General features: G+C 49.3%; 1 protein-coding gene across 1 annotated transcript; it reads left to right on the forward strand.

Moving 5' to 3' along the window:
- Nucleotides 1–319: 319 nt before the first annotated feature.
- On the forward strand, nt 320–6,997 carry LOC137321064 (uncharacterized). Its single transcript, XM_067983277.1, has 4 exons — nt 320–441; nt 3,630–4,489; nt 4,971–5,912; nt 6,828–6,997. The coding sequence occupies exons 1-4, from the start codon at nt 320–322 to the stop codon at nt 6,995–6,997; spliced, it is 2,094 nt and encodes a 697-aa protein (XP_067839378.1).
- Nucleotides 6,998–19,049: the final 12,052 nt, after the last annotated feature.

Genomic DNA, 19,049 nt, shown 5'->3' on the forward strand with positions numbered 1-19,049 from the left:
AACCTTAATTTTTAAGGTTATTGTTTTATTGTGCTTTATTTAATACATATTTTTAACCCGGCCTCGCCCCGGTCGGGTCCTCGCCGCTGCCGCTCCTTCCTCACCACTCCCGCTGCTCCATTGGATTGGTGGGTGATGAGTGTTTGTTAGTCCCCGTCCTACAGTAGAGCCTGGTCTCCAATCGATCCGGATTTCCCGGTCATCGGGACAAGACCTCGCTCTGCTGGGACCATGTGGTGGTTGGTGTGCAATGGCCACCTCATGTTAAAAGAATCCACGCTCAGGCATCTTCCACCCCAACCTCACCCTACCCACCGAAATGAATTTCGGGACCTGGAACGTCAGGACCTTTATGGACAATCCCAACAGCGACAGACCTGAACGTCGAACTGCCATCATAGAACGGGAATTCCGGTGCGACAACATCGACATCGCTGCCCTGTGAGATACGGCTGGCAGGAGAAGGCCAGCTTTTTTAAAAATTCATTCATGGGATGTGGGCATCGCTGGCGAGGCCGGCATTTATTGCCCATCCCTAATTGCCCTTGAGAAGGTGGTGGTGAGCCACTTTCTTGAACCGCTGCAGTCCGTGTGGTGACAGTTCTCCCACAGTGCTGTTAGGAAGGGAGTTCCACGATTTAGACCCAGCGACAATGAAGGAACGGCGATATATTTCCAAGTCAGGATGGTGTGTGACTTGGAGGGGAACGTGCAGGTGGTGTTGTTCCCATGTGCCTGCTGCACTTGTCCTTCTGGTGGTCGCGGCTTTGGGAGGTGCTGTCGAAGAAGCCTTGGCGAGTTGCTGCAGTGCATCCTGTGGATGGTACACACTGCAGCCACTGTGCGCCGGTGGTGAAGGGAGTGAATGTTTAGGGTGGTGGATGGAGTGCCAATCAAGCGGGCTGCTTTGTCCTGGATGGTGTTGAGCTTCTTGAGTGTTGTTGGAGCTGCACTCATCCAGGCAAGTGGAGAGTATTCCATCACACTCCTGACTTGTGCCTTGTAGATGGTGGAAAGGCTTTGGGAAGTCAGGAGGTGAGTCACTCGCCGCAGAATACCCAGACTCTGACCTGCTCTTGTAGCCATAGTATTTATATGGCTGATCCAGTTAAGTTTCTGATCAATGGTGACCCCCAGGATGTTGATGGTGGGGGATTCGGCGATGGTAATGCCGTTGAATGTCAAGGGGAGGTGGTTAGACTCTCTTTTACATAACAACATAAGAACATAAGAAATTGGAGCAGGAGTAGGCCAATCGGCCCCTCGAGCCTGCTCCGCCATTCAATAAGATCATGGCTGATCTGATCCCAACCACAAATCTAAAGAACACAAGAAGTCGGAGCAGGACCCGGCCACATAGCCCCTGGGCCCTCTCCGCCACCCACAGGGCATTGACCGATCCGAACTCAGCTTCATGTCCAATTTCCTGCCCGCTCCCCATAACCCCTAATTCCCTTTACTTCTAGGAAACTGTCTATTTCTGTTTTAAATTTATCTAATGATGTAGCTTCCACAGCTTCCTGGGGCAGCAAATTCCACAGACCTACCACCCTCTGAGTGAAGAAGTTTCTCCTCATCTCAGTTTTGAAAGAGCAGCCCCTTATTCTAAGATTATGCCCCCTAGTTCTAGTTTCACCCATCTTTGGGAACATCCTTACTGCATCCACCCGATCAAGACCCTTCACAATCTTATATGTTTCAATAAGATCGCCTCTCATTCTTCTGAACTCCAATGAGTAGAGTCCCAATCGACTCAACCTCTCCTCATATGTCCGCCCCCTCATCCCCGGGATTAACCGAGTGAACCTTCTTTGTACTGCCTCGAGAGCAAGTATGTCTTTTCTTAAGTATGGAGACCAAAACTGTATGCAGCATTCCAGGTGCGGTCTCACCAATACCTTATATAACTGCAGCAATACCTCCTTGTTTTTATATTCTATCCCCCTAGCAATAAAAGCCAACATTCCGTTGGCTTTCTTGATCACCTGCTGCACCTGCATACCAACTTTTTGATTTTCTTGCACTAGGACCCCCAGATCCCTTTGTACTGCAGTACTTTCCAGTCTCTCGCCATTAAGAAAATAACTTGCTCTCTGATTTTTCCTGCCAAAGTGCATAACCTCACATTTTCCAATATTATATTGCATCTGCCAAATCTCCGCCCACTCACCCAGCCTGTCTATATCCCCTTGCAGGTTTTTTATGTCCTCCTCACTCTCTACTTTCCCTCCCATCTTTGTATCATCTGCAAATTTTGATATGTTGCACTCGGTCCCCTCCTCCAAATCGTTAATATAGATTGTAAAGAGTTGGGGACCCAGCACCGACCCCTGTGGAACACCACTGGTTACTGGTTGTCAGTCCGAAAATGAACCATTTATCCCAACTCTCTGCTTCCTGTTCGATAACCAATCCTCCACCCATGCCAGAATATTACCCCCAATCCCGTGGTTTTTTATCTTAAGTAATAATCTTTTATGTGGCACCTTGTCGAATGCCTTCTGGAAGTCTAAATACACTACGTCCACTGGTTCCCCTTTATCCACCCTATACGTTATATCCTCGAAGAACTCAAGCAAATTTGTCAGACATGACTTCCCCTTCATAAAGCCATGCTGACTTTGTCCTATTAAATTATGCTTATCTAAATGTTCCGTTACTGTCTCCTTAATAATAGACTCCAAAATTTTACCCACCACAGATGTTAAGCTAACTGGCCTATAATTTCCAGCCTTCTGCCTACTACCCTTTTTAAATAACGGTGTTACATTAGCAGTTTTCCAATCTGCCGGGACCTCTCCTGAGTCCAGGGAATTTTGGAAAACTATCACCAAAGCATCCACAATCCCTACTGCCACTTCCCTCAAGACCCTAGGATGGAAGCCATCAGGTCCAGGGGATTTATCCGCCTTGAGTCCCATTATTTTACTGAGTACCATCTCTTGAGTGATTTTAATCGTATTTAGCTCCTCCCCCCCGAGAGTCCCCTGTTTGTCCAGTGTTGGGATATTCTTAGTGTCCTCTACTGTAAAGACTGAAACAAAATATTTGTTCAGCATTTTTGCCATCTCCATGTTTCCCACCATTAATTTCCCGGTCTCATCCTCTAAGGGACCTATGTTTGCCTTAGCCACCCTTTTTCTTTTTATATAACTATAGAAACTCTTGCTATCTGTTTTTATATTTTTTGCTATTTTCTTTTCATAATCTAACTTCCCTTTCTTAATCAATTTTTGTTGGAGATGGTCATTGTTGGAGATGGTCATTGCCTGGCACTTGTCTGGCGCGAATGTTACTTGCCACTTATCAGCCCAAGTTTGGATGTTGTCTAGGTCTTGCTGCATGCGAGCTCGGACTGCTTCATTATTTGAGGGGTTGCGAATGGAACTGAACACTGTGCAATCATTGGCAAACATCCCCATTTCTGACCTTATGATGGAGGGAAGGTCATTGATGAAGCAGCTGAAGATGGTTGGGCCTAGGACACTGCCCTGACGAACTCCTGCAGCAATGTCCTGGGTCTGAGATGATTGGTCTCCAACAACCACTACCATCTTCCTTTGTGCTAGGTATGATTCCAGCCACTGGAGAGTTTTCCCCCTGATTCCCATTGACTTCAATTTTACTAGGGCTCCTTGGTGCCACACTTGGTCAAATGCTGCCTTGATGTCAAGGGCAGTCACTCTCACCTCACCTCTTAAAGAACAAGGCAGCGGATACACCTTCTTCTGGAAAGGCAAACCAGAAGAAGAACACCATCTCTATGGGATCGGCTTTGCCGTAAAAAACAAATTGGTTGGACGTCTCAACGAATCCCCCTGCGGGGTAAATGAACGCCTCATGACCCTACGGCTCACCCTGGCCAAGAAACAGTTCACCACAGTCGGCAGTGCCTACGCCCCGACCCGAGACGCAATGGACGAGATAAAAGAGGCATTCTACTGTAGCCTTGACCAATCGCTGTCCCGAATCCCAAAGGGAGGCAAGCTGATTCTTCTCGGCGACTTCAATGCCAGAGTTGGGAGGGACGCAAACCTTTGGAAAGGCGTGTTAGGCAAGGAAGGCGTAGGGAAAGCAAATCCCAATGGAGTCCTCCTCCTGACAAAATGCCGAGAACATGACCTCGTCATAACGAACACCCTGTTCCGCCAGAGGAACAAGTACAAGACCCCATGGCAACACCCCCGCTGTAAGCACTGGCACCTAATAGACGACATCATTGTCCGAGTGAGGGACCGCAAAGACATCCACATCACTCGCGCCATGACTGGAGACGAGGACTGCTGGACTGACCACCGACTAATTCACTCTACCATCTCCATCAACCTGGCCCCAAACCGGCAGCGGCAGAAAAAACTCTGCCGCAGGAGACTTAATGTTGCTGGACTCAAAGGCCTGAGAAGACAGATTTACTCAGCTATCGCCTTACAACCAACCTGGCGACGACTAACAAACCAGAGCCATCATAGTCAGCACCTGCGAGGAGACTGTCGGTCTCTCGACCAGGAAACACCAAGACTGGTTCGACGAAAATGATCAGGAGATCCAGGATCTCCTAGACCGCAAACGCAAGGCGTTCCTGAATTGGCAGCTTCACCAAAACTCGAGCAAGAGAAAACAAGTCTACAGGCAACTGAAGGCCGAGATGCAACAAAGAACCCGTGACCTAAAGAACAGATGGAAAGAGCGCAGGAGACTCAGCAACTCACCGACAAACACGACGTGCGCGGCTTCTTCAGCGCAATTAAAACCATCTACGGTCCGAGTATCCAGGGACCGACCCCACCGAGAGCCAAAAATGGAGAGGCGTTCATCAAAGACAGAGAGGCAGTCAACGCCCGCTGGAGAGAGCACTTTGAGGACCTCCTCAACCAAGACGCAGTCCTCGACGCAAGTGCCCTGGACACCATCCCGCAACACGCTACCGCCACTATCTCAGCACAACTCCAGCCTGCTGTGAGGTCGAAAAGCCATTCGACAGCTGAAAAACAACAAGGCCCCCGGCGCAGATGGAATCCCCGCTGAAGTACTAAAATACGGTGGAGAGGCACTCTTGACACGAATACACAACTTTATCACCCTAGTCTGGGAGGAAAAGAGCATGTCGGGAGATCTCAGAGACACTGTAATTGTGACCATCTTCAAGAAAGGAGATAGATCCGACTGCAGAAATTACAGAGAGATTTCCCGACTGTCCGCCACGGGAAAGGTCATCGTGGGAATTCTCCTCAACCGCCTCCTTCCAGTGGCAGAAGAGTTCCTCCCTGAGTCTCAATGCAGCTTCCGCCCGTCAAGAGGCACAATGGACATGATTTTTAGCGCGCGACAAGTCCAGGAAAAGTGCAGGGAACAGCATCAACCTCTGTACATGGCCTTCTTCGATCTCGCAAAGGCCTTCGACTCTGTGAACCGTGAGGGATTGTGGAGCATCCTCCTCAAATTCGGCTGCCCGCTGAAATTCGTCACCATTCTCCGCCTGCTCCACGATGACATGCAAGCCGTGATCCTCACCAATGGATCCATTACAGACCCAACACAAGTGCAAACTGGGGTCAAGCAGGGCTGTGTCATCGCACCAATGCTCTTCTCCATCTTCCTCACTGCAACACTCCATCCCATCACCATGAAGCTCCCCGCTGGAGTGGAGCTAACCTACAGGACAAGTGGGAAACTTTTCAACCTTCGATGCCTTCAGGCCAGAACCACGATCACCCCAACTTCTGTCATCAAGCCGCAGTATGCAGACGACGCCCGCGTGTGCGCGCACTCAGAGGCCGAGCTACAAACCATTGTCGACGCATTCTCCGAGGCGTATGAGAGAATGGGCCTCAGGCTAAACATCCGGAAAACAAAGGTCCTTTACCAGCCCGCTCTTGCCACACAACACTGTCCCCCGACTATCAAAATCCACGGTGAGCCTCTGTCAGCATGGATCATTTCCCATACCTCGGGAGCCTCCTCTCAGTGCGAGCAGACATCGACGATGAAATTCAACGTCGACTCCAATGCGCCAGTGTAGCCTTCGGACGCCTGAGGAACAGAGTGTTCGAAGACCGAGACCTCAAATCCAGCACCAAGCTCATGGTCTACAGAGCAGCCGTTGTCCCCATCTTCCTGTACGTGTCAGAAACATGGACAATGTAGAGCAGACACCTCAAATACCTGGAGAGATATCACCAACGTTGCCTCCTCAAAATCCTGCAAATCCACTGGCAGGATAGGCGTACCAACGTGAGCGTTCTCTCCCAGGCTAACATCCCCAGTATCGAGGCACTAGTCACACTCAACCAGCTGCGATGGGCGGGCCACATTGTCTGCATGCTTGACACAAGATTCCCTAAACAAGTGCTCTACTCCGCAATGGCAGGCGATCACTAGGAAGGCAGAGGAAATGCTATAAGGACACTCTCAAATCCTCCCTAAAAAAATGCAACATCTCCACCGACACATGGGAATCGCTTGCCCTAGAACGCCCAAACTGGAGAAGAAGCATCCGCGAAGGCGCCAATTACCTCAAGCGTCACCGTGTGGAGCACGTGGAGGCCAAGTGTAAGCAGCGGAAAGAGCGCGCAGAATCCAGAGCGTCTCACCCACCCGCCTTATTAAACACTACCTGCCCCACCTGTGGCAGAGTCTGCGGCTCCAGGATTGGACTATTCAGCCACCGCAGAACCCACCCTCCTGGAGTGGAAGCAAGTCATCCTCGACCCTGAGGGACTGCCAAAGAAGAAGAAGATTAGAGGAACTGCACGAAAAAAGGCAGATAAGACGTGCGCAAGAAGAGACCTCCCGTAACATGGTTGAATACCTACAGTGTCAGGTTACAGAGGCCAAGTTAAACAAGCAGGCCCTACCGGAAGAAAATGCGAGGCTAATAGCGAGAGCTGACAGCTTGGAGGGTCAGTTAAAGGATATAAAGAAAGCTTATAAAGCAGCCAGGAGAGAGGCTATGAGGAAGCAGATCACGGTCCCTGTAAGGAATGGATCCAAAAATTGACCCAAGCCACATCCGGAGCCAGAGGTATGGCCTGTTTAATGTCATTTGGGGAAACTGGGGTAGACTGGGACAAGGAGGAACAGGAGCCTGATGATAGGGCTCAGGACAGCCCGTTCTTACAAGTAGAATGGACTCGGCAGCTGGCCGGCGAGGCACCAGATGCATTCACAGACAGGCTATGGCCTGTATACATAAAGGCAACTGGAAAGACGCTCGACCGCGCACAGTTGATAGGAGCCCCCAGGAATCACTGGCTCAGGGCCCTTGTGGCGAACAGCTTGCCAAGGATCAGGGTCAGGGCAGAAGCGTGGTTTGACCCCGAGGACCTCGCAAATACGGAGGCAGGCCTGCTCAGAAAGCTGAATCTAGCCTTTAAGGCCGGTTCCGGGGAGGAGGTCAAACCAAAGGGCAGGGTCCATGAAATGAAAGCCAGTGAGGGTAATAGGAAGGAATGGCGACAGGAAGAGGTTAGTATCGACAAGTACAGGACTTGTTTCGGGTGTGGGAAGATGAGCCACTGGAGGCGGGACTGCCCGTTCCCAAAAGGGAGGAGGCCACAAAGGGGTCCTCCAGTACAAAAGCCACGTGTTTCAGAGGCAGGAGGGACAACCCAAGAGTCATTCGAGCTTCTGGTGGCCGTCCTACGGACTGCTACAGGGAAGGACAAAGGCAAGTTAGACGCTGCTGTAAGCAGCGCCCACCACACTTGTACACCCCCTACCCTGACTAGAACGCGCCCAGCCTGAGTATCTGTGTCCACTCACGTACAATGAGTGGGGCAGGCCCTGTATAAGGATGGGGGTGGAAACGGTACAGGGGAAATATTTGGTGGACACTGGGGCTTCCAGCACCATGGTCCATTCAAAAAACCCGACCAATTCACCCTTGTCTAGCAGGATCCCATTCAGCCTCGTGGGGTTCACAGGGAATGAGCAGGCTAGGGCAATCTCAAGGCCATTAAACACCCTGGCACCCTGAGCGCTTAGCACGCCGAACTGTCAGGGGTGGCGTACGTGGTTACCCACCTGACAAATTCCCCACCCCCTATACCATCTGCTCAGATTCCATGTTCACCTGTAATTCGTGCACCGAGTACTTGGCCATTTGGGCCAAGCGCGTTTTCAAGTCCGCAGATTGGAAGCCCCTAGCAACAGCACCGTTGCTAGGGAGAATTTTAGAAGTCACGGGCACTTGGGGAGATTACTACATACACAAGGTCAAAGCCCATTCAAAGACAGAGCCCAAGTGGGAGGGCAACCAAATGTCAGATGCGCTGGCCAAACAGGAATGTTCTGGGATCCGTACAGAGCAGGTCCAGTCGCAGCAATCCGGGACAAGGGAGGCCCACAGTGGGTAGCTCTGGCCCCGGACTTAACACAAGTCCAGGTTCAGGATCCCAAACTTAAGTCCGTTCTTGTAAAAAGGGAGAACGGTGAACCGGTGGAGGGTCCGTTCGGGGCAGCGGACATCACGGTGAAGGAGGGGACGCTTTTTAAGGGGGTTCGTTGGATCGTTCCAGCACAGCACCAGGAGGATTTCCTCCAGTTGGCCCACGGGGGCCCGGGAATGGGACACCCAGGGCCGGAAACTACCTGGCAAAGGGTAGTGGAGGCGGGATGGTGGCCCCATCTCAAGGAGGAAGTCAAGGAATTCTGTGCGAATTGTTTGGTGTGTGCGGCTAACAACCCCGATCCTCAGCGCAGAAAAGCCCTCATAGGACACACCAGAAGAGTAGAGGGACTGTGGCAATCCCTCGGACCACGACCCACCACTAAAGCAGGTAACAAGTACTGCTTAGTCCTGGTGGACGTATTCTCGAAGTGGGTGGAGGCCTTCCCATGCCGAGCAGCCATGGCACTTGCGACAGCTAGGATCCTAATGAGGGAAGTGTTCCCCGATGGGGACTGCCACAGGTCATGGAGTTCAACCAAGGGAGCCATTTCACGGGGAAGGTGATGCAGGCCACCTTAAAACTTCTGGGAGTACAAGGGAAGTGGCATGTGGCTCACAACCCCCAGTCATCGGGGATTGTGGAGCGCATGAACCGGACACTGAAAGAAAGACTAAAGAAGGAGCTAAGCCCGTTCCCGCAGAGATAGAATGAGGCCTTGCCTCCAGTCTTAATGGGTGTCCGGCCAGCCTCTCCAGAAGCACAGGGTACTCCCCACATGAGCTCATGACTGGGAGGATTATGCTCACCCCAACCCACGTGTTGGCACCGGTCCTCACAGAAGCTCAGGTCAGGGATGTAAACCGGGACAGGTTTGTCCAGAATCTGTTTGACATTTTAAAACAGATTCACTGGCAGGCAGCCAGTAACCTGGGGAGCCAGCAGCAGAAAAATTGGTTGCTGCGAGAGCCCCAAACAATCCACGAGTGGAAAGTGGGAGACCAGGTAATGGTCAGGAACTATGCCCGCGTAGGGGCATTCGAGCCACTGTACATGGGTCCTTATAACATCGTAGGTGAGAGTGACTGCCCTTGACATCAAGGCAGCATTTGACCAAGTGTGGCACCAAGGAGCCCTAGTAAAATTGAAGTCAATGGGAATCAGGGGGAAAACTCTCCAGTGGCTGGAATCATACCCAGCACAAAGGAAGATGGTAGTGGTTGTTGGAGGCCAATCATCTCAGCCACAGGGCATTGCTGCAGGAGTTCGTCAGGGCAGTGTCCTAGGCCCAACCATCTTCAGCTGCTTCATCAATGACCTTCCCGCCATCATAAGGTCAGAAATGGGGATGTTCACTGATGATTGCACAGTGTTCAGTTCCATTCGCAACCCCTCAGATAATGAAGCAGCCTGAGCCCGCATGCAGCAAGACCTGGACAACATCCAGGCTTGGGCTGATAAGTGGCAAGTAACATTCGCGCCAGACAAGTGCCAGGCAGTAACCATCTCCAACAAGAGAGAGTCTAACCACCTCCCCTTGACATTCAACAGCATTACCATCGTCGAGTCCCCCACCATCAACATCCTGGGGGTCACCATTGATCAGAAACTTAACTGGACCAGCCACATAAATACTGTGGCTACAAGAGCAGGTCAGAGGCTGGCTATTCTGCGGCGAGTGACTCACCTTCTGACTTCCCAAAGCCTTTCCACCATCTACAAGGCACAAGTCAGGAGTGTGATGGAATACTCACCACTTGCCTGGATGAGTGCAGCTCCAACAACACTCAAGAAGCTCAACACCATCCAGGACAAAGCAGCCCGCTTGATTGGCACCCCATCCACTACCCTAAATATTCACGCCCTTCACCACCGGCGCACAGTGGCTGCAGTGTGTACCATCCACAGGATGCAGTGCAGCAACTCGCCAAGGCTTCTTCGACAGCACCTCTACCATTTAGAAGGACAAGAGCAGCAGGTACATGGGAACAACACCACCTGCACGTTCCCCTCCAAGTCACACACCATCCCGACTTGGAAATATATCGCCGTTCCTTCATCGTTGCTGGGTCAAAATCCTGGAACTCCCTTCCAAACAGCACTGTGGGAGAACCTTCACCACACGGACTGCAGCAGTTCAAGAAGGCGGCTCACCAGCACCTTCTCAAGGGCAATTAGGGATGGGCAATAAATGCCGGCCTCGCCAGCGACGCCCACATCCCATGAACGATTAAAAAAAAATAAGGCAAGCCCCATTGTATATGCAGTGAGACTCCCGAAACACACGAAATGGTATCACATCAACCAGTGCGAGTTGTTTAATCCCGAGGATGGAAAAACAAAGGCAAAGAGAAACAGGGTACGATAATGAGCCTGGTGAATGCGGGTCTTCCTCCCATGGTGTGGGACGATGATGATAACCCGAAGGATGGGGCGGTAAGGAGAACCAGTCGGGTACTACGGCCTAGGTTGCCATGGACGCCTCCTTACTCGCTAACTATGAGCCGCAAGAGGCCCCAGCTGGAAAGGTTTTAACCGGGGGCACTTGATAACGCAGAATGAACTATAAATATATGTAAATAATGAAAGCCAGACCTGTGGAGGAAAAACCTCTCACAGAACGGTGTTGCTGTATCTGTTTGTCTTAATGGTAGAAATCAGAAGAAACCGGAGAAGTAAATTGGAGACAACCCTAAGACTGAGTGTGCTCATAATTCTGGTCGGAACAGGACACATGGAGAGAGGTGTCCTTCCTCTACGGCTTCACAGGAGGAAACGGACCCACCATGACACAGAGGGGGTAGAACAGGGGTCACGGACGGGATGGCTGCTTACTTCCACGAGGGAAGGTGGCCGGGGTGGTTGGGGTCGAATTCGACTGGTTACTCCAACCACACCGGTTTCACATTTGGGGAGGCCTCCAGACCGTGTCCCAAGCTGCAGATCACAGCCACACGGGCTGGGGTGACCGAAGACTGTTTAAAATGTGAGGGACACATTGCCTTGGGACGATGGTGGAGGTTGAGAAAGTTGGACCAGGCTAAGGGTAACAGATCCGAGGACTGGGAGAGACCAGAGGACGACACATACCGACAGATTACGGGGATGAATGGGGGTGTGGAAGCGTGCTGGGACAAGTGGTGGAAGGAGGAGCAGGGCATTTCCGTGTGTGTGTATGGGTCGGAACGGATCTGCCCGACGAGTGCGTCGATTGCCTTTCGCGGCCGGGATCGGATAGGATCAGAGTTTGGACTCCTGTGCGATCCCAGACCCTCCCAACACAGTAAAATCCACAGAACTTGTTGCACAGGAGAGGAAGCCCCTGCCCACAGCCCCACAGGTACAGGGAACCGAGATTAGGTGTCGCGCCACCACATCGGGATCAAGAAACAGGTCCTGACCGGAAAGATCTTGTATCATGATGTACATTATGAGGTAGCGTCGGTCATTTTAAGTTTAACCTGAGTGCAGCTGCCCCGGTGGTGTCCGGTAGAAACAGAAAGACTTTATGAGACCCTGTTGAAAGAAATATTCCACCAGTTTTACGAGCTAAGTTACGGGGATGAGAATCAGGAGGGGTTATATACATTAAATACGAACAGTCGTGTTGGTTCGGGGAGACAGAGGAGAGGGGTGTTCAACGATGCTGCCACAGCGTTTAGCACAGGAACATCTCTGATAAACAGTTTGGACGATGCACAGCTGCAGATGCAGGTCAACACTTTAATGGACCAGCTGCAAAAGATACTGGGGGAGGGTAACGAGCTAGAGGGGTCAGAGTTACGGGAGGACCAGGCTATTACCATATATTTAAAGGAGGGCACAGCCGAGCTGGAGGCGCACGCTCAGATGATCAATAGTTTGATCAGGGAGGATTGGAATGCGTCAGCACAGGCAACGAGAAATGATGCGTATGTGTTGTACGGTGTGTGGTTGCTGAACGAAGGACGGGCAGCAAGGTCGCGTCCCTTCCTGGGTTAGCAATCAGCACCTCACCGCGCTGAGCCCATGTGATAATCTGATGAGCCCATGTCAACTCCGACTGGCCTCAGAGGCATACCCGGTTCCAGTTGATTGTGGCCAGTCCAACCACACAGTAATGTGGATTGTATTCCGGATGCCGGTAATGGGCAGGTCACCGCGGCCGGGTAGAAAACATTGGAGTCCTGAGGAATAGGGTGCATGTGCGGCATCATGGGGCCCCACCGTTTGTAATAAAGTGGGAGCATGCCACGACCGGCACTGACCTCAATGGGTACCAGAGCAGGGGCATGCACGTGGTGCGATGTCCCCAGCACCTGAACATGTTTGATCGACCAGTGTGTGGGTTTGAATCAGAGAGTGCAGAGCCCATCAATTGCACCATGGAGGTGATGGCCCAGAGCCACGTTCCATCCCAGGTAGCATACGCAGGCAACAGGATCTACTGCGTCACGACAAACATGGGCCAGTATTGGGTGCACAACTACACTTGGTGCCCTGTCACCGACAAAACTTTCTGCTTCAAACCCCACACAGAGGTTCAGGTGGCGCAAGAGCGCATCATCCCCATTTCAGATTTCACCACGGTACACCTCACGGCGAACAGCGCGGTACAGGACCTGCAGCAATACGTAACATGGTTCGGGTATGAAATTCCTTCTCTGCCCGAACACCTCACAAAACTAATGAGGAAAGTTGAACTCTCTCAAAAACACTTCTACACCCTCGAACAACGGAACAGGGAAGCGGGGGAAGAAATAAAAGAAATGGCTTCCCCGCCCTGGTGGGACTTTGGTTTGAATGTTGAGATCCTGCCATGGATCTGAATATTTTCACACACAATAGTAATAGTACAACTAATCATGCTGTTGTATCTGTTAAAGTTATCCTGTAAAAAGAGAAGGAAAATACTCTGAAATCGTTGGGAGGCCCTAATGAAAGGGTAACCAAGAGTTTTTCTGCCTGTAAGTTTGTTGAATTGAATTGTTTATATGGTATAAGAAACAGGACCCAGGTGTAATTGATAAGTAATGTACGGTTTGGTTGAGACCCACAATATGCCTCCCACGTGAAGATGACGAAATTCGTGATATTTCTAGTTTTGATGACGAAATATCATAGTGGGGAATGTAGTTCCAGCGTTCTGGCCATTTTTATGAATCATATTTTAAATCCAATACCCCAAAGAATGAACTGTACTGTTTGGCAAGCTTGTGGGAGTGGCTTAGAGAACAGGATTGACTGGCAGGAGTTTCGAGCCAGGCTAACCTGACTAAGCTGCATTTCTATGCAAACGGACATTTCACACTGACAGGCTGGATGGAAGAGAACCCAGGTCGATTGACATTATCACCATTTAACATAATTACTGGAAATAATACCCCGAGAGGTAACTCAGAGACACTGAGTCCCAACCGAAACTGGTGGAAGGCAGGAGATGGCCGGACCATTGTCTTCCAGGAGAGAAGCCAGTTAAGCAAGATCGGTTTGAGATCGAAACCTGCTAATGGGGGCCATCAACTCAGGAAATGACAGACACCCAGTAATCAGCACCCATTGTCTCTCCTGGTACAAGGCCTGGGAGCGGGAAAACGAAATAGCATTTTTCACAAAGATTTCAAAGGTTATGAGTCACTCCAGGCCATGGTTGGTTTGGGGGGGGGTCCAGACAGATCAGCTGAGTCAATACATTGATCAGTATCGTATCGGCTCAGCTCTGGTGGGCTCTGCTCTCTGCTCTTTTTCTCTCGGCTCCTCGGCTTCAATCTACAGCGAATCTCCCGAGTGGGGCTCTGCTTGATTCAACGGAACACCACCAGAAGCTGAGCGCTGCTCTTCACCCCTCATCAACGGACCTCGATTCAAACTGGAATTTGGATACCGCGTCGGCAGTATGGAACGAGGAGCGAGATGTGCAGGAAGAAGCTGCAAGCAAGACAACGGGCAATTGGGGTGAGAATATTGCCTGTGCCCACACGTCCACAAGACCACTTAGCTGTGTGAAAGGGTGATTGTAAGTCCCAACCAAACCTTAGAGAGTTTTAGTGCTGGGGGGTCCTGTGTTAGTTTATTTCACAGGGGGTGTTTTCTCTTATTAGGCCGTGGTAATTTAACACGGTAGGGCTTATTGGACAAGGCAGGGTTGTACTGTTTGTACTGTTTACAACTGTTATTGTTAATCTTATTAAATATAATACGGTTGAGCCCGAAAACGTGTGTCCGAGTCTGATCTGTCCTTATAATCCCTATCGTTCCAGAACTTATAGTAAGAGGTGTGTTTTGGATACGCCCGAGAAAACCACTTACACATGGGTAGTGCCTCCTGCGACATCGGCCCCTCTGTTGCTCCCCTCTCTGCTGTTCTCCAGGTCCTTGTTGCGCACCTCAGGTGGCTGATATGGATGGTCATTATCCTCCTCCTCAGATGTCCTCTGGAATACATCCATTGCACCCCACCCCCAAATCCTGATCTTGTCAGATTGAGAGGCTCCAAAGTCTTCCTAAAGCTGCTTCAACAAAGAACTCTCAGTCTCAACACAAGAACTCTCAGTCGCAACACAAGAACTCTCAGTCTCAACACAAGAACTCTCAGTCTCAACACAAGAACTCTCAGTCTCAACACAAGAACTCTCAGTCTCAACACAAGAACTCTCAGTCTCAATACAAGAACTCTCAGTCTCAACACAAGAACTCTCAGTCTCAATACAAGAACTCTCAGTCTCAACACAAGAACTCTCAGTCGCAACACAAGAACTCTCAGTCTCAACACAAGAACTCTCAGTCTCAATACAAGAACTCTCAGTCTCAACACAAGAACTCTCAGTCTCAACACAAGAACTCTCAGTCTCAACACAAGAACTCTCAGTCTCAACACAAGAACTCTCAGTCTCAACAGAAGAACTCTCAGTCTCAATACAAGAACTCTCAGTCTCAATACAAGAACTCTCAGTCTCAACACAAGAACTCTCAGTCTCAACACAAGAACTCTCAGTCTCAATACAAGAACTCTCAGTCTCAATACAAGAACTCTCAGTCTCAACACAGGAACTCTCAGTCTCAACACAAGAACTCTCAGTCTCAACACAGGAACTATCAGTCTCAACACAAGAACTCTCAGTCTCAACACAAGAACTCTCAGTCTCAACACAAGAACTCTCAGTCTCAACACAAGAACTCTCAGTCTCAACACAAGAACTCTCAGTCTCAACACAAGAACTCTCAGTCTCAACACAAGAACTCTCAGTCTCAACACAGGAACTATCAGTCTCAACACAGGAACTCTCAGTCTCAACACAAGAACTCTCAGTCTCAACACAAGAACTCTCAGTCTCAACACAAGAACTCTCAGTCTCAACACAAGAACTCTCAGTCTCAACACAAGAACTCTCAGTCTCAACACAAGAACTCTCAGTCTCAACACAAGAACTCTCAGTCTCAACACAAGAACTCTCAGCCAAACATTTGCTTGAAAGAACTGAGAGACCAGCTTCAATGCCTGAGCATTTATTGAGATGTGTAAATCACAGGTTTAAAGGGCCAAATCAACCTCTCCATGAATCTCACCTCCGTTTCACTGATGAGTTTGAGGAAACCATGGGAAACCTGTGCAGGTAAGGTTAAGAACATAAGAATATAAGAAATAGGAGCAGGAGTAGGCCAATTGGCCCCTCGAGCCTGCTCCGCCATTCAATAAGATCATGGTTGATCTGATCCTAACCTCAAATCTAAATTCATGTCCAATTTCCTGCCCGCTCCCCATAACCCCTAATTCCCTTTACTTCTAGGAAACTGTCTATATCTGTTTTAAATTTATTTAATGATATAGCTTCCACAGCTTCCTGGGGCAGCAAATTCCACAGACCTACTACCCTCTGAGTGAAGAAGTTTCTCCTCATCCCAGTTTTGAAAGAGCAGCCCCTTATTCTAAGATTATGCCCCCTAGTTCTAGTTTCACCCATCGTTGGGAACATCCTTACCGCATCCACCCGATCAAGCCCCTTCACAATCTTACATGTTTCAATAAGATCGCCTCTCATTCTTCTGAACTCCAATGAGTAGAGTCCCAATCTACTCAACCTTTCCTCATATGTCCACCCCTTCATCCCCGGGATTAACCGAGTGAACCTTCTTTGTACTGCCTCGAGAGCAAGTATGTCTTTTCTTAAGTATGGAGACCAAAACTGTATGCAGTATTCCAGGTGCGGTCTCACCAATACCTTGTATAACTGCAGCAATACCTCCCTGTTTTTATATTCTATCCCCCGAGCAATAAAAGCCAACATTCCGTTGGCCTTCTTGATCACCTGCTGCACCTGCAAACTAACTTTTTGATTTTCTTGCACTAGGACCCCCAGATCCCTTTGTACTGCAGTACTTTCCAGTTTCTCACCATTAAGATAATAACTTGCTCTCCATTTCAGGCTCAAAAAATTACCTACCTTAAGTAGGTAAATTGCCCCTTTAATGATCCACCCACTAGCATTAATAGGGAACGTGACTTCCGGGTTTTGGATGCGCACTCCAAATGCGCCTTGGTTAATCCCGGAAGTGGCGTGTTGGAGCCAGGTTGCAGTCCCGCTGATGGAATCTACAACTTTGACTCCCCGTCCGCCTCCAGCCCACCAGCTCTTGGGGGTTAAAATTACCCCCCAGGTCACAAGCACAGACAGCATAATCAGGGGCCCCAAACGTTGATGTCCATTCAAAAAGTGGATGGTCGGCATGCATGGTGCAGTGTTGCAGCAATATGTACACTTTTTCCATAAATGTCCACCTTTTTTTGTGGACTGAAAAATATGTCAGTGCTGCACTATGCTGTCCAATACATAGCATAATGCAAATTAATATGTGAAATGATGAGACTTATGTTTCTTGCAGTTAACCCCATTGTCAATGGGGCCATCTGTGGGAGATGTGATGCTTCCCTGCAGGTATGAGGAGAGACAAAAATAAAAGAATACCTTAGTTTAGGCTACTAGTGAACTCCTTGTAGTTGGCATAAGAGTTATTTTGGGAGAAGATCTCTTGCTTTGGGAATAATGAATGGCACTGGAAGACCTATGCTTAAGAAAAAGAGGGGAAATTATAAAAAACTGGGTTGATGTGTCTAGGGAGGCCGAGGCCAAGGAAATTCCCAACGTGGGAAATCCTTCCCCTCGGCTCCATCCCCTCTGGTGTCATGGGCCACGTTTGGGACTGATAGAAGTTCTATCGGCCCCAGGTCCCATTGTTAATGCTCACAGGATTCTGGTTCTGCTAGGATTCCTCTTCCCTTTGGACCCCTTGCATCTAGGTAAATGTAACAAAATACCTACTGGTGTCAGAGGGCAGAGAAGCGTGTCATATTGAAGATCTGGAAAATATTCTGCAGTGTTGGTGAATATGCTTTTAATTAAAATCTCCATTTAACAAAGCCATGTTTAAGACTTAAATGTAAAATGAGAACTCTTTGTTATTCTGTAAAGATGCACACATGCCAAGCATTACTAGCATTACTAGCAGCTCCTTGCGCTGTTCACACAGGGTCTGGAAACCAGTTCATTCAGGGCTGATTGAAGCCACCCCATAAGCCACCGCAACTCATCTCTTTTACTCATGACTATCTGTGCATAAAGCAGATGGTTGGTAACTGTGGCAGAGGGAAATTTAGGACTAGAAATTCGAGCCTACCTAATTGCGCGGTGGGCGCAGGAATCATTCCCCGCACCTGAATACATAGGACTGAAGCGCACCCGATATTGAGCCATGGGCCACATTATCATCAAGCCAGAGAGCTGCACACATCAATTAGGCACCCCGGACAGCTGACGAAGAGGAATTGAAGATCGGGCCGCTGAAACACCAGCAGCTGCCCTCAATAAGTAGTTAAAGGGGTGGGGGGTGGGGGGGTGGTGATCGGGTAGGGAAAAGGGGTGATCGGGTCGAGAAGGCAGGCAATGGAATTGGGAGGGTAAACGATCGGGTCGGGAAGAAGGGAACAGGGCTTGGAGGGTAGCGGCGGCCGGGAAGGTGTGGATAACGGTGATCAGGTAATTTTTGCTTCCACCAATATGGTGGGTGGTGCACTTCTGGCTAGTAAGGAGCATGCGCTTCCTGTCCGCCATATTGGAGGCTCAGGAAGCCTTTTAGTGCCTGAAAAACGGGCACTGTGTGGTTGAATTTCTAGGCCTTACTTTGCATGTAACCCATGCAATAACAGATCTGGTAGTGCCTGAATTTGGCACTGAGTTGATGAGATTTTATTGCCAACCTACCATGTCCAAGGAACACATTTGTGAGTAAATGATCACACAACATGGACTAACCTGATATTTAAATGGATTAATAACTATATTGTTAATTTATCAGAAACATGTGCTCCATGGGAGTCCTAACCCACTGATCATCTGACGAAAAAGACAACAAAGTGGTACAAAAAGAGTCTGACACTAAGTTCATGTTTATATAACATAAACATCACAACACTGAAAAGTCAACATCAAAATACAACCAATCAACCTTCAGTGTAAGTGGGAGGAATACTCAAGGTTCAGCATCTGTTGCAAATGGAAATTTTGGAATTTTAAAACAGGAACCTACTAACATTTAATTCAATATCGTAAAGAGACTATAAAATAAGAATATGAAGAGATGTATCAAAAGAATATAACATGAGATATCAAACCTACTAAATGTGGAAGA

The sequence above is a fragment of the Heptranchias perlo genome, chromosome 1, assembly GCF_035084215.1.
Source record: "Heptranchias perlo isolate sHepPer1 chromosome 1, sHepPer1.hap1, whole genome shotgun sequence".
Classification (NCBI taxonomy): Eukaryota; Metazoa; Chordata; class Chondrichthyes; order Hexanchiformes; family Hexanchidae; genus Heptranchias; species Heptranchias perlo.